Raw genomic sequence first — 15,476 nt, 5'->3', positions numbered from 1 at the left:
AAGCCTCCAGCTTCTTATCCATGGGATCTTTGAAAGAACAACTATCCTCTAAATGAATAGTAGTTCTTTTGGCTAGAGTAGAAATCGCTCCTTCTACCTTAGGCACAGTGCACCACGAGTCACGAATGGAGTCTGCAACAGGAAACATCTTTTTAAAAACATGGTAAGGGTAAAAAAGGAATCCCTGGCTTATGCCATTCCTGAGCTATAATATCTGACATTTTGTCTGGTACAGGAAAAACTTCCACAGATGAGGGAGTATCATAAACTCTATTAAGTTTAGTTGACTTTTTAGGGTTGACAACGACAGAAGGTTCAGAGTCGTCCAAGGTAGCTAGAACCTCCTTCAGAAGTAACCGGAGGTGTTCAAGCTTAAATCTGAAATTTACTTCTTCAGATTCTGCAATTTTCCCCTATGATGTCAGAGTCTGAGATCTCACCCTCAGAAGCTACTGAAGTATCTTCCTTATCAGACGTTTGGGAAAGGCAGACCAGCGCTGATTTAGAGGGGTCAGAAACCTTACTAGCAGAAATATGTTTAGATTTCCTCTTACGCTTACCCGAAGTAGGGAAAGCAGATAAAGCTGCAGATACCGCAGAAGTTATCTGCTCAGCAAAATCCCCTGGTAAATAAACACCCCCAGGAGGTTGAGAGGACACGCAAGGCACTGTATGCAAAACTGATAAAGCTTGGGACGTTTGAGGAGAAAGCTGAGGCATATCATGAATAGCATTATCCTGAGAGACTTTTGGCTTGCTCAGAAGGGAGTAATTTGTCTATAAATTTAAAAGTCTTAGCTAAACATGAGGAACAAAATTGCATAGGCAGCACAATTGGCACCTCCAAACAAAGTAAACATTTATCCAAAGTAAAGGAAGAATCTTGTTCTGTTTCCATAACTACAGAAACCGGTTCCCCAAAAAATGACTAAAATTAAATTTGATATCATACACAGATCCGTAGTTAATTCCTAGGTATGAAAAAGCTGATCAGAGGATCAGAAAAAACGGCACCTATCACACTCTTTATCTCTTAAAAAACCTTAGTCTGCCTGAGGCTTCTACCGTACCGGGAACTGAAGACCCACTAGCAATCAGAAGGGAGACTCTCCAGCCGAGATCAGAGTTCCTCTTTCCCGATCGCCTAGAAACGTAGCCGTAACAGCCTAGGCTCAAAGACTGACTAAACTCTGCTCCTCAATGACACGGAAGAGCGGAGAGTCACGTGAGCGGACTGAAGAAAAAAGAAACTGCGCCACAGAATTAAAAGCGTGCGTTTCTAGCAGCTCAAATAGAAAGTAAAACTTGTTAATATTCTATTTCCTTATCCTTATCAGGACTCCAATAAAAAAGGGGGAACACCAGAAAACTCCTTATAAACCCTTCTCAAATAAAGTTAATTCCAAGCATACCGCTTTTCATTAACCCCTTAGTCTCTCAACATGCCACTGAGTTAAGCATACAATGTGCCTGCAACATTGCCCATTTGAATGTATCCCCTAATTAAAAATATATGTCCCAAAATAGATCCACTAGAGGATTTACCTCTAAAGTGCTGTCCTTCAGTACCTAGAAGGCAAATGCACTTATCTGTGGATCCAGCTGCAGGGCAGAGAAACAGCTACTTCGGTGTGATAGAAACTCCACTTTCTGTCATGGACCTGAAGGAAAAGAAAGAACAGAGTAACCAACCCTGGCTTTCTACAAAGGGGTAGCAATGGTGTTAGAAGTAAAGCCACCACTACTCTTACTAAAGAGATTGACATGGACACAGCTTGACCCCAATCCTTGCTTGCAGGGAGAAGTACCCATTAAATGATTAAATATCTTTAGATACCTCCTTCACCATTCTCCCGTGATCAAGGCAAAGAGAATGACTGGGGGTTATGGGTACGGGAAGTAACACTCAACAGCTTTGGTGGGGTGCTCTTTGCCTCCTATCCCACTAAAGCTCCTATCCCACTAGTAATTGGAATGAAGTTGTGGACTCTCCATGCCATAGGAAAGAAAACAATATTTTTAAACAGGCTTTGTCCCAGATTCCTAACACTGATATCCCCATTTTAAAAAGATTACAAGTGGCTGGTTATTGCTACTGCAAGCTTGCGATAAAAGTACCCCAAATGCCCTCAAAATAGAAGGTATTATAGTTTTTTATTAAAAAAAATGTATCATTTTTTTTAAAAACTAAAAAACAACTGTACTAGGCAGTTTTAAGGGGTTAAGGTGTGGGATGTTAGGAAAAAACTGGCACTGAACATTGCTGCCATCTCTGCGCTACTTACTCCCTTCACTGCGCGAGGTTCTCATGCCCTGTGTCACTGTATGAGAACGAGGCTCCCATTGGAGCCTATGGAAGCGCGCTCTCGTGAGCTCAATACTTTCCAGCAATGCGAATGCGAGCTCGCGTTCGCATTGCTATCAACTTGTAATACCAGTGCACATTAGCGTGCGCTGGTATTACTCAGTGGAGTGCAAATATCACTTTCACGAAAAAATAAAGCAAATTTTTAAACTTTTTTTTTTTAATTGTGTGCTCTGTCTGAATCAGGGTTTAATGTACCTTTATGCACAGCTTTAAGCTTAAAAGAGATCTCCTCCAGATTTTAGTTAAAGGGATATGAAACCCCCCAAAAATATTTTGTGATTTAGACAGAGCCTGCCATTTTAAAAAAAAGTTTCCAATTTATATCTATTATCAAATTTGCTTTGTTCCCATGTTATTCTGTGTTGAAGATATACATAGGAAGGCATCTGCAGCACTACATGACAGGAAATAGTTCTGCCATCTGCTGCTTTAGCAAATAGATAACATTCTTCCAAAACTTCTGCCATACAGTGCACCAAAAATGGGCTGGCTCCCTGCTTTTCAACGAAAGATAAACAAGAGAATGAAGAAAATTGACAATAGAAGTAAATTAGAAAGTTGTTTGAAAATTGCATGCTCTATCTAAATCATGAAAGAAAAATGTTGGGGTTTTATATCAATTTAAAGAGAAAATTAATTCCCCAAAAATGTTTAAAGAGACAGTCTAGTCAAATTAAACTTTCATGATTCAGATAGGGCATGCAATTTTCCAATTTACTTTAATCATCAGATTTGCTTTGTCTCTTTTTTGAAAGCTAAACCTAGATAGGCTCATATGATAATTTCTAAGAGAGGGAAGTAGGGGAGAAGCGCAGCTCCAGACACAGCACAAACGGCAACTTCTTTCGAGTCACAGGCGCTCAAGGCAGCATGTCGTGCAAGCACCATATGAAAAAAAACGAGGAAACAATTGTTGAAGGAGTGAGGCAGCACACCAAGGTATCCGATAAAAATTCAAAATTTTATTGCAGCTGAGTTAAAAACACAAACTCACGAACATGAGGGAAAAGGGGGCGTGTCCTTAAGCGTTTTGTGCCGTGCGCCACTTAATCATAGGATTCCTATGATTAAATGCCGCACGGCACAAAACGCGTAAGGGCACGCCCCCTTTTTCCTTGGTGTGCTGCCTCACTCTATCATATGATAATTTCTAAGCCCTTGAATGCCGCCTCCTATCTTAGTGCATTTAACATCGGAGTTACTTATGAGAACGCACTGATTGGCTAAAATGCAAGTCTGTCAAAAGAACTGAAATAAGGGGATAGTCTGCAGAGGCTTAGATACAAGATAATCAAAGAGTTAAAAAAAATATTAATACAACCATATTGGGTATGCAAAACTGGGGAATGGGTAATAAAGGGATTATCTATCTTTTTAAACAATAAAATATGGAGTAGACTGTCCCTTTAAAGTGAAGGTAAAGTTTTGTTAACCAGCAATCGTTTTTATGTCCCTTTTACTAACCCAAATCCAATCGCTAGGTTTGTTTTTAATAAATTTTTGTTTATTTTGTTCTATTTATACAATTACTTTTCCTACCGTTCCCTGCAGATTCTCCTCCCATCCTCCATTTCCGGGTTTAAGATACTGTGACGTATAGAGCGGTCCCACCCGCTCTATACGTGTCTAGTAAGCTCGTGCACATTGAGCATGGATTAACCGCGCATGCGTATAATTTAAGGACAGTGATCTTAGCGCAGGCGAAACAACTTTGCAACATAGTATTGAATGAGTTGCGAGATTCATTCAATACTATATTGGACCACACAGAGAATAGTTGTGTGTTTTTTTGTGAGTTGATTCTGTTTATACTGCGCATGCGTGAAACGAGAACGCGCGGGCTTGGAAATTGAGGAGGAGAAAATGTAACGCATGGGCATGTAGACCCAAATGTTGATGACGAAATTTGATGGCCGCCTAACGGCCAAACAATCAATTGGATGGCTCAAGCACGTGATCGTTCTTTAGAAGAAAAAAAAAGTCTATGGGTTGTTTTTCGGAAAGCTGATTAGATGACAAAAAAATTAGATAACTCAGGTAATATATGTTTTTGAAACAATTGATGAATGAAACTTATATTTATTTTCCTTCATATCTGTAATTGTTTGTACTAAAGCGTTTGACTTTACCTTCACTTTAAGTATGAGTAGTGAAACAAAAATTTATGTTTATTTTTTTTTTGCCTGCTTACAGTGACTGTCGGATATGTGCTGGAGTTCATTTATATTAGTCCCTAATTGACCACAGTAATGGAGGTGAAAATACAGCAAGCTTTTAAAGGGGTTCGTGTTCACTGCAAAACAATACAAATTTTGCTTAAAAAAGACAGTTTTAAATGCTTTAAAACATGTATTTTGCATGAAGATCTTTTCTATACAGTGAGTAATTTATGATTCATATATGAAAAAAACATAATTTATGCTTACCTGATAAATGTATTTCTCTTGTAGTGTATCCAGTCCACGGATCATCCATTACTTGTGGGATATTCTCCTTCCCAACAGGAAGTTGCAAGAGGATCACCCACAGCAGAGCTGCTATATAGCTCCTCCCCTCACTGCCATATCCAGTCATTCGACCGAAACAAGACGAGAAAGGAGAAACCACAGGGTGCAGTGGTGACTGTAGTTTAATTAAAATTTAGACCTGCCTTAAAAGGACAGGGCGGGCCGTGGACTGGATACACTACAAGAGAAATACATTTATCAGGTAAGCATAAATTATGTTTTCTCTTGTTAAGTGTATCCAGTCCACGGATCATCCATTACTTGCGGGATACCAATACCAAAGCTAAAGTACACGGATGATGGCAGGGACAAGGCAGGAACTTAAACGGAAGGAACCACTGCCTGTAGAACCTTTCTCCCAAAAACAGCCTCCGAAGAAGCAAAAGTGTCAAATTTGTAAAATTTTGAAAAGGTGTGAAGCGAAGACCAAGTCGCAGCCTTGCAAATCTGTTCAACAGAGGCCTCATTTTTAAAGGCCCAGGTGGAAGCCACAGCTCTAGTAGAATGAGCTGTAATCCTTTCAGGGGGCTGCTGTCCAGCAGTCTCATAGGCTAAGCGTATTATGCTCCGAAGCCAAAAGGAGAGAGAGGTTGCCGAAGCTTTTTGACCTCTCCTCTGTCCAGAGTAAACGACAAACAGAGCAGATGTTTGACGAAAATCTTTAGTAGCCTGTAAGTAAAACTTCAAGGCACGGACTACGTCCAGATTATGCAAAAGACGTTCCTTCTTTGAAGAAGGATTAGGACACAATGATGGAACAACAATCTCTTGATTGATATACCTGTTAGAAACCACCTTAGGTAAAAACCCAGGTTTGGTACGCAGAACTACCTTGTCTGAATGAAAAATCAGATAAGGAGAATCACAATGTAAGGCAGATAACTCAGAGACTCTTCGAGCCGAGGAAATAGCCATCAAAAACAGAACTTTCCAAGATAAAAGTTTAATATCAATGGAATGAAGGGGTTTTAAACGGAACTCCCTGAAGAACTTTAAGAACCAAGTTTAAGCTCCATGGGGGAGCAACAGTTTTAAACACAGGCTTAATCCTAACCAAAGCCTGACAAAATGCCTGGACGTCTGGAACTTCTGCCAGACGCTTGTGCAAAAGAATAGACAGAGCAGAGATCTGTCCTTTTAAAGAACTAGCTGATAAGCCTTTGTACAAACCCTCTTGGAGAAAGGACAATATCCTAGGAATCCTAACCTTACTCCATGAGTAACTCTTGGATTCACACCAATAAAGATATTTACGCCATATCTTATGGTAGATTTTCCTGGTGACAGGCTTCCGAGCCTGTATTAAGGTATCAATGACTGACTCGGAGAAGCCACGCCTTGATAGAATCAAGCGTTCAATCTCCATGCAGTCAGTCTCAGAGAAAGTAGATTTGGATGATTGAAAGGACCTTGTATTAGAAGAGTCCATGGTGGAAGAGATGACATGTCCACTAGGTCTGCATACCAGGTCCTGCGTGGCCACGCAGGCGCTATCAGAATCACTGATGCTCTCTCCTGTTTGATTTTGGCAATCAGTCGAGGGAGCAGAGGAAACGGTGGAAACACATAAGCCAGGTTGAAGAACCAAGGAGCTGCTAGAGCATCTATCAGCGTTGCTCCCGGGTCCCTGGACCTGGATCCGTAACAAGGAAGCTTGGCGTTCTGGCGAGACGCCATGAGATCCAGTTCTGGTTTGCCCCAACGATGGACCAGTTGAGCAAACACCTCCGGGTGGAGTTCCCACTCCCCCGGATGAAAAGTCTGACGACTTAGAAAATCTGCCTCCCAGTTCTCTACGCCTGGGATGTGGATCGCTGACAGGTGGCAAGAGTGAGACTCTGCCCAGCGAATTATCTTTGAGACTTCTAACATCGCTAGGGAACTCCTGGTTCCCCCTTGATGGTTGATGTAAGCCACAGTCGTGATGTTGTCCGACTGAAATCTGATGAACCTCAGTGTTGCTAACTGAGGCCAAGCTAGAAGAGCATTGAATATTGCTCTTAACTCCAGAATATTTATTGGGAGGAGTTTCTCCTCCTGAGTCCACGATCCCTGAGCCTTCAGGAAGTTCCAGACTGCGCCCCAACCTAGAAGGCTGGCATCTGTTGTTACAATCGTCCAATCTGGCCTGCGAAAGGTCATACCCTTGGACAGATGGACCCGAGAAAGCCACCAGAGAATAGAATCTCTGGTCTCTTGATCCAGATTTAGTAGAGGGGACAAATCTGAGTAATCCCCATTCCACTGACTTAGCATGCATAATTGCAGCGGTCTGAGATGCAGGCGCGCAAATGGCACTATGTCCATTGCCGCTACCATTAAGCCGATTACTTCCATGCACTGAGCCACTGACGGGCGTGGAATGGAATGAAGGACACGGCAAGCATTTAGAAGTTTTGATAACCTGGACTCCGTCAGGTAAATTTTCATCTCTACAGAATCTATAAGAGTCCCTAGGAAGGAGACTCTTGTGAGTGGTGATAGAGAACTCTTTTCCACGTTCACTTTCCACCCATGCGACCTCAGAAATGCCAGAACTCTCTCTGTATGAGACTTGGCAATTTGAAAGCTTGATGCCTGTATCAGGATGTCGTCTAGATACGGAGCCACCGCTATGCCTCGCGGTCTTAGAACCGCCAGAAGTGAGCCCAGAACCTTTGTAAAAATTCTCGGGGCAGTGGCCAACCCGAAGGGAAGAGCTACAAATTGGTAATGCCTGTCTAGAAAGGCAAACCTTAGGAACCGATGATGATCTTTGTGAATCGGTATGTGAAGGTAGGCATCCTTTAAGTCCACTGTGGTCATGTACTGACCCTCTTGGATCATGGGTAGGATGGTTCGAATAGTTTCCATTTTGAATGATGGAACTCTGAGGAATTTGTTTAAGATCTTTAGATCCAAGATTGGTCTGAAGGTTCCCTCTTTCTTGGGAACCACAAACAGATTTGAATAAAATCCCTGTCCTTGTTCCGTCCGCGGAACTGGATGGATCACTCCCATTACTAGGAGGTCTTGCACACAGCTTAGGAATGCCTCTTTCTTTATCTGGTTTGATGATAACCTTGAAAGATGAAATCTCCCTTGTGGAGGAGAAGCTTTGAAGTCCAGAAGATATCCCTGAGATATGATCTCCAACGCCCAGGGATCCTGAACATCTCTTACCCACGCCTGGGCGAAGAGAGAAAGTCTGCCCCCACTAGATCCGTTTCCGGATAGGGGGCAGTTCCTTCATGCTGTCTTGGGGGCAGCAGCAGGCTTCCTGGCCTGCTTGCCCTTGTTCCAGGACTGGTTAGGTTTCCAGGCCTGTCTGGAATGAGCAACAGTTCCCTCTTGTTTTGAAGCGGAGGAAGTTGATGCTGCTCCTGCCTTGAAATTTCGAAAGGCGCGAAAATTAGACTGTTTGGCCTTTGATTTGGCCCTGTCCTGAGGAAGGGTATGGCCCTTGCCTCCAGTAATGTCAGCAATAATCTCCTTCAAGCCAGGCTCGAATAAGGTCTGCCCCTTGAAAGGAATGTTGAGTAATTTAGACTTTGAAGTCACTTGAGATCTTGAGAAAGCCCACAGCTGGGTGAAACGCGTAGAAGGAGAGTTGCTTATCCTGCTAAGAGCAAATAACTGACACTAGGTACCTAGTCTTTTTACCCCGCGCGTGATACACGCTAAGTGCGGGACTCACTGACATTCTTCGTTACTTCATGCTGCCAGAATTTCAATTTGGTCCTGGAGCCGCTGTTACTAACAGTTACAAAGTAAGGTGTTAACCTCAGTCTGTACAGATCCAGCCAGTGACACGGACCACTACGGCTACAAACCGTGCTCAACCACCGAGAGGAAACCGCCACCAGTGTGGTCAGAGCGGCTTGCTGTGAGACGGTTAAACCTGAGTGGGATTTTACCTGGAAGCTTGAACATCACTTAATCACCACGGGTGAACCTTTACCACAAAAGCTGAGCGGCCTGCTTTTAGCCGACAGAAGAGAACGGTAAGACGCCCTGGAGCACCCTTCTTAATATATACACAAGTATCTTTGATAATTGCATATAAAAGGTGGAACACTGTTTTTAAACTTTAGGCACTTATCTATTTAAGAACTGCCACAAAGTGACTGAAAGTGTTATGCAACATTGTTAATCATTTTTTGGATCATTACCAACTGCTGGTCCCTGAACATTTGCGGATTAATTTTATTGCAATTACCAGTGGCCTACATCGATTTGACTATACTCTTTTGTCCTTATACAAACGGATGATAAATGAAATTTTAACATTTTTTTGGAATATATTGGTGGTATTTTTAAGATTAATTTTTTATAGGGAGACGTCCCTTCAATTTTTTGATGTTAGTAATTTTTACTTGTTATATATATGTATAATTATGTTTATTAAACCTATAATTTTTTAGAGATTAAGTGTGGTATTTATTCTTGCTTTTAGCGCCCTCTCATTTTATACTTTGATAGACTTTGAAGTCACGTCAGCTGACCAGGATTTAAGCCATAGCGCCCTACGCGCCTGGATGGCGAATCCGGAATTCTTAGCCGTTAGTTTAGTCAAATGAACAATGGCATCAGAAACAAATGAGTTAGCTAGCTTAAGCGTTCTAAGCTTGTCAATAATTTCATTCAATGGAGCTGTCTGGATGGCCTCTTCCAGGGCCTCAAACCAGAATGCCGCCGCAGCAGTGACAGGCGCAATGCATGCAAGGGGCTGTAAAATAAAACCTTGTTGAATAAACATTTTCTTAAGGTAACCCTCCAATTTTTTATCCATTGGATCTGAAAAAGCACAACTGTCCTCAACCGGGATAGTGGTACGCTTTGCTAAAGTAGAAACTGCTCCCTCCACCTTAGGGACCGTCTGCCATAAGTCCCGTGTAGTGGCGTCTATTGGAAACATTTTTCTAAATATAGGAGGTGGGGAAAAGGGCACACCGGGTCTATCCCACTCCTTGCTAATAATTTCTGTAAGCCTTTTAGGTATAGGAAAAACGTCAGTACACACCGGCACCGCATAGTATCTATCCAGCCTACACAATTTCTCTGGAATTGCAACTGTGTTACAGTCATTCAGAGCAGCTAATACCTCCCCAAGCAATACACGGAGGTTCTCAAGCTTAAATTTAAAATTAGAAATCTCTGAATCAGGTTTCCCCGAGTCAGAGATGTCACCCACAGACTGAAGCTCTCCGTCCTCATGTTCTGCATACTGTGACGCAGTATCAGACATGGCTCTAACAGCATTTGCGCGCTCTGTATCTCTCCTAACCCCAGAGCTATCGCGCTTGCCTCTTAATTCAGGCAATCTAGATAATACCTCTGACAGGGTATTATTCATGATTGCAGCCATGTCCTGCAAGGTAATCGCTATGGGCGTCCCTGATGTAATTGGCGCCATATTAGCGTGCGTCCCCTGAGCGGGAGGCGAAGGGTCTGAAACGTGGGGAGAGTTAGTCGGCATAACGTCCCCCTCGACAGAACCCTCTGGTGATAATTATTTTATAGATAAAGACTGATCTTTACTGCTTAAGGTGAAATCAATACATTTAGTACACATTCTAATATGGGGCTCCACCATGGCTTTCAAACATAATGAACAAGTAGGTTCCTCTGTGTCAGACATGTTTAAACAGACTAGCAATGAGACTAGCAAGCTTGGAAAACACTTTAAAACAAGTTTACAAGCAATATAAAAAACGTTACTGCGCCTTTAAGAAACACAAATTTTCCCAAATTTTGAAATAACAGTGAAAAAATGCAGTTACACTAACGAAATTTTTACAGTGTATGTAATAAGTTAGCAGAGCATTGCACCCACTTGCAAATGGATGATTAACCCCTTAATACCAAAAACGGAATAACAAATGACAAAAACGTTTTTTAAACAGTCACAACAACTGCCACAGCTCTACTGTGGCTTTTTACCTCCCTCAATACGACTTTTGAAGCCTTTTGAGCCCTTCAGAGAAGTCCTGGATCATGCAGGAAGAAGCTGGATGTCTGTGTCTGTAATTTTTGCTGTGCAAAAAAAACGCCAAGATAGGCCCCTCCCACTCATATTACAACAGTGGGAAGCCTCAGGGAACTGTTTCTAGGCAAAATTCAAGCCAGCCATGTGGAAAAAACTAGGCCGCAATAAGTTTTATCACCAAACATATGTAAAAAACGATTAAACATGCCAGCAAACGTTTTAAAATACACTTTTATAAGAGTATGTATCTCTATTAATAAGCCTGATACCAGTCGCTATCACTGCATTTAAGGCTTTACTTACATTACTTCGGTATCAGCAGCATTTTCTAGCAAATTCCATCCCTAGAAAAATATTTTAACTGCACATACCTTATTGCAGGAAAACCTGCACGCTATTCCCCCTCTGAAGTTACCTCACTCCTCAGAATATGTGAGAACAGCAAAGGATCTTAGTTACTTCTGCTAAGATCATAGAAAACGCAGGCAGATTCTTCTTCTAAATACTGCCTGAGATAAACAGTACACTCCGGTACCATTTAAAAATAACAAACTTTTGATTGAAGAAATAAACTAAGTATAAAACACCATTGTCCTCTTACGACCTCCATCTTAGTTGAGAGTTGCAAGAGAATGACTGGATATGGCAGTGAGGGGAGGAGCTATATAGCAGCTCTGCTGTGGGTGATCCTCTTGCAACTTCCTGTAGGGAAGGAGAATATCCCACAAGTAATGGATGATCCGTGGACTGGATACACTTAACAAGAGAAAAGACTTTAACCATTTGAGTGCTAATGACGGCTCTGAGCCGTTGCAAATTGTCCTAGTCAGGTGCTGACGACGGCTCTGAGCAATCTGGGGGCTCCCACTGACTCCCACCGGGTGATCTGGCCTGTATAGTGACAGGCATCGCCGGGGCTTCACATTTGGAGCAGTGACATCACTGCGCAACTTTATTTAAAGTTGACAATGGACAAGTATAGGGAGATGGGGCATGCTGCTTAGAAGCCTGTATCTCGGGCATCTAAGCAGCTACAGACCCCCAAGACCCACCGTTAGTAAGGTGATCGCCTAACCTTTCCAACTTGGGGATCTGGAAAAAAAAGTTAAAAATAAATATAATTTAAAAAAGTAAAAAAATAAAATAAAAAAAAATAAAGCTCAAAACCAGCTTAGCACCCAGGTGGGAAATGGCTTAGCAGCCATAGGGTTAATGTATCTTTAACTGTGCTATGGCCCTAATCTCATGACTCCCAACGCATCAAAATTTTTGAATAGCGTTAAGGATAAGCTATCACTGGAGCCCTATCTATCTTCAAATTGTATAAACACTATTGTGTATGCAGACATTTTTGCAATTCAACACTATGTTGATATAAAATATGCATACAAATAAAAATAAAATGATGACCTTTAAGTACAGATTTCCACAAGATCTGCATAGAAAATAAATGTTTTAAAAGCATTTAATTTACTAATTATTTGCTTGAATAACTTGATATGTTTATCCTATCTCCCTTAATAATCCACATTTAATTAGGGCTGAGTTAGTTCACTGCTCTAAACAATCACAGTGTAGTAAGCAGCTGGTTGAAGCTGTTTGTAATAATTTTCAGTGTAATTTGATTACAGAATTTTACTTTTGGCTTCTCTGGGGAGTCTGGCACAGACACAATGTTATTACATTAGTGCAAGGTATTTTAAAGGGACATTAAACTGCTGGGTATAACTGCAGCTCTCTTTAAAGCCATTCTTTTGTTTTAACCCGTTACAAGTGCTGGTTTGTGATAGCTGCACCTTCACTCTGTGCGCCGCCACCTTGGAGCTCATGCATTATTGCACCTTGTGACAGAAGCAGTGCACATATTAGTGCAATTCTTGTCTTTTTGAAAAAGCTTTGTCATGCACTTCAGTTTAGAGCATGCTAGATCATGTTTGAAGTGGCTGCATTGCTTTATACTATTCCAGAGGGCTTTTTATATTTGTCACAGACCTTTTAAACTGTCTAAAAAAACTGCAAAAATATAAAGCTTCCGTTCTCTATTGTATGAGCTAAACTGAAGTGCAATGTGCAGCTGTCAAAAAGCCCTTCACGTTACTCATCTGTGAACATGCACCGCTGCTGTCACAGGGTGTAAGAATACTTGTGCTCCAAGATGGCTGCACTTAGTATGAAGAGGAGGAGCTTCAACAAATGGCTGACTGGTGGCTACACATATATGCCTCTTGTTATTGGCTTTCAGCTAGCTCCCAGTAGTGCACTACTGCTCCTTCAACAATAAATACCAAGAGACTCACGCAAATTATGTAATAGAATTAAATTGGAAAGTTGTTAAAAATTTTATGATCTATCTGAATCAAGAAAGAAAAATTTTGAGTTTCACTTTCATTTAAAGGGACAGTCAAGTCCAAAAAAAACTTTCATGACTTAAATAAGGCATGTAATTTTAAACAACTTTCCAATTTACTTTTATCACAAATTTTGCTTTGTTCTCTTGGTATTCTTAGTTGAAAGCTAAACCTAGGAGTTTCATATGCTAATTTCTTAGACCTTGAAGGCTGCCTCTAATCTAAATGCATTTTGACCACTAGAGGGCATTAGTTCATGTGTTTCATATAGATAACATTGAGCTCATGCACGTGAAGTCACCCTGGAGATAGCACTGATTGGCTAAAATGCAAGTCTGTCAAAAGAACTGAAATAAGGGGGCAGTTTGAATAGATGCAAGGTAATCATAGAGGTAAAAAGTGTATTTCTATAACATTGTTAGTTATGCAAAACTGGGGAATGGGTAATAAAGGGATTATCTTTATTTTTAAACAACAAAAATTATGGTGTTGTCTGTCCCTTTAAATGTTCCTTTAACTCATATTGCTCAATAGAATAATATTCTAATATTCTATAACCCCTAGCGCTCACTTACTTCTTCTTATGATCTAAATTACTACTCCTTATATCCCCCACTGCTTCATAATAACATTCCCTTTAACCGCTTCTATTGAGCTCCCAAAGAATTTACCTATTACTCCATATAGGTGCTCTTAATAATCACTCATTATAATCCCACATACTCACGTACATCACCTCTTATTCCACTACTCACCAGACTCTGGCTTCTAGTCATGATGGTCAAAAGCAATTTGGAAAACATCACAGATTTCGAGAATTTCTCTGCTGCGTCAGATAGGCAAACAAGCAATTGCTCAAACTCTGAACGAGATGGCATTGCCTAAGACAGAGAAAAAGAGGAAAGTGTTAACAGTCTACTCTGTAGTGAAATCAAAGTTTATGTGGGAACATCAATTGTTAATTAAAAGGACAGTATACTGTAAAATTGTATTTCCAATTAATTTTACCAGCTACCAGTTTTACCAGTATAAAATGTATGAGAAATTGCATTAACAGATAAAAAATACATTACAAAGTATAGTTACAGTCATATTAAAAACATCTAATAAAAGATATAAGGGATCAAAGATAGGAAGTCTCAGGTGTTAGAAAAAAAAAGCAGGCAAAGGGCTTTAACACTGAGATACGTACATATACATGTCTAAATATGGAAATATATATGTGTGTGTGTCTATATATGTGTACATATGTATTTATGTGTGTATATATGTATTAACAGACATATATACAGATTTAAATACATATGTAAACATACATAGACAAATATTAAGTAGATCAAAACATGAAAAATATATATTTATGCAATATTTATATATTTATATTTAATTAAGGTTTTAAATATATATTTACTAAAAATATGTCACATTCCTATGTTCTGCACATAGGGAAATATGTTCTATGTATTTCCAAATAGATATTCCTATATATATATATATCTGTATATATCTATATATAATCATGTATAAGTATAAATATATTTTACCAAAATACCATCAGATATATTCTTCTATGTGAAGAACATTGGAATGTGAAATATCCATATTTTCATGTTGGGTTAGCGCACTTGAGAATATGGGATCAGGTGTGCGCGCAATTTGGGTGTTAGATTCCCACCCCGCCCTCTTTTTTTGCTCTTTGGACTTCTATGGGGGAATACGTTAACACACATGTGATATTCTCAGTTTGACTTCTTGCGCTCGTAGGGTTAGCGTGCAACTTTCACCTTATAATACAAGCACAACAAGATGATCGCAATAAGCCTACATCTAGCGCAGTTAACACCAAGACTTAAGTATAGAAACATTTTAGTATAGGTGGGGATATCGTAGGCTAAATCAGCTATTTCAAATGCCGAAATAAGGGTAAATGAGCTACTTGTAAACAATTTAATACACTCCAGCAGATAAAATGGATCATTGGGAACAAATTATAGGGGACAACATTTTTGGATAAACTGTCCCTTTAAAAGGGACTTTAAATACCTATTGTTTCTGTGTATAAATTGTGCTTGTCCCATGCTCCTTAAACAGGCCTAAAAGCAAAATTCCTAACCTTCTGCAAAGATTTTTAAACCAGATATCTTATTTGCAGCATTTGCCGGTTACAGATTTTGCTGTTTAGCTTTCTAGGGGTTGTAGGACAAAGCACAATTTTTACACAAAAGCAAGAGGTGTTTAATGTCCTTTTAAATAAAGCTTTTATTTACAACTGTTCAAAAATTGAT

The 15,476-nt window shown here is 40.3% G+C and overlaps 1 protein-coding gene across 1 annotated transcript in view; it reads right to left on the bottom strand.

Annotated features, from left to right (window-relative positions):
- Positions 1-15,476, bottom strand: part of FANCE (FA complementation group E) — a 78,815-nt gene that overhangs the window by 12,056 nt on the left and 51,283 nt on the right. Inside the window, exon 10 of the mRNA XM_053706847.1 lies at positions 13,947-14,072. Within this exon, the coding sequence (XP_053562822.1) occupies positions 13,947-14,072 (126 nt within the window). The remainder of the gene's footprint in view (positions 1-13,946; positions 14,073-15,476) is intronic.

The sequence above is a fragment of the Bombina bombina genome, chromosome 3, assembly GCF_027579735.1.
Source record: "Bombina bombina isolate aBomBom1 chromosome 3, aBomBom1.pri, whole genome shotgun sequence".
In the NCBI taxonomy this organism is placed as follows: Eukaryota; Metazoa; Chordata; class Amphibia; order Anura; family Bombinatoridae; genus Bombina; species Bombina bombina.
Note: the sequence above shows the minus strand (reverse complement) of the source record. Positions and strands in the feature narration are given on the sequence as shown.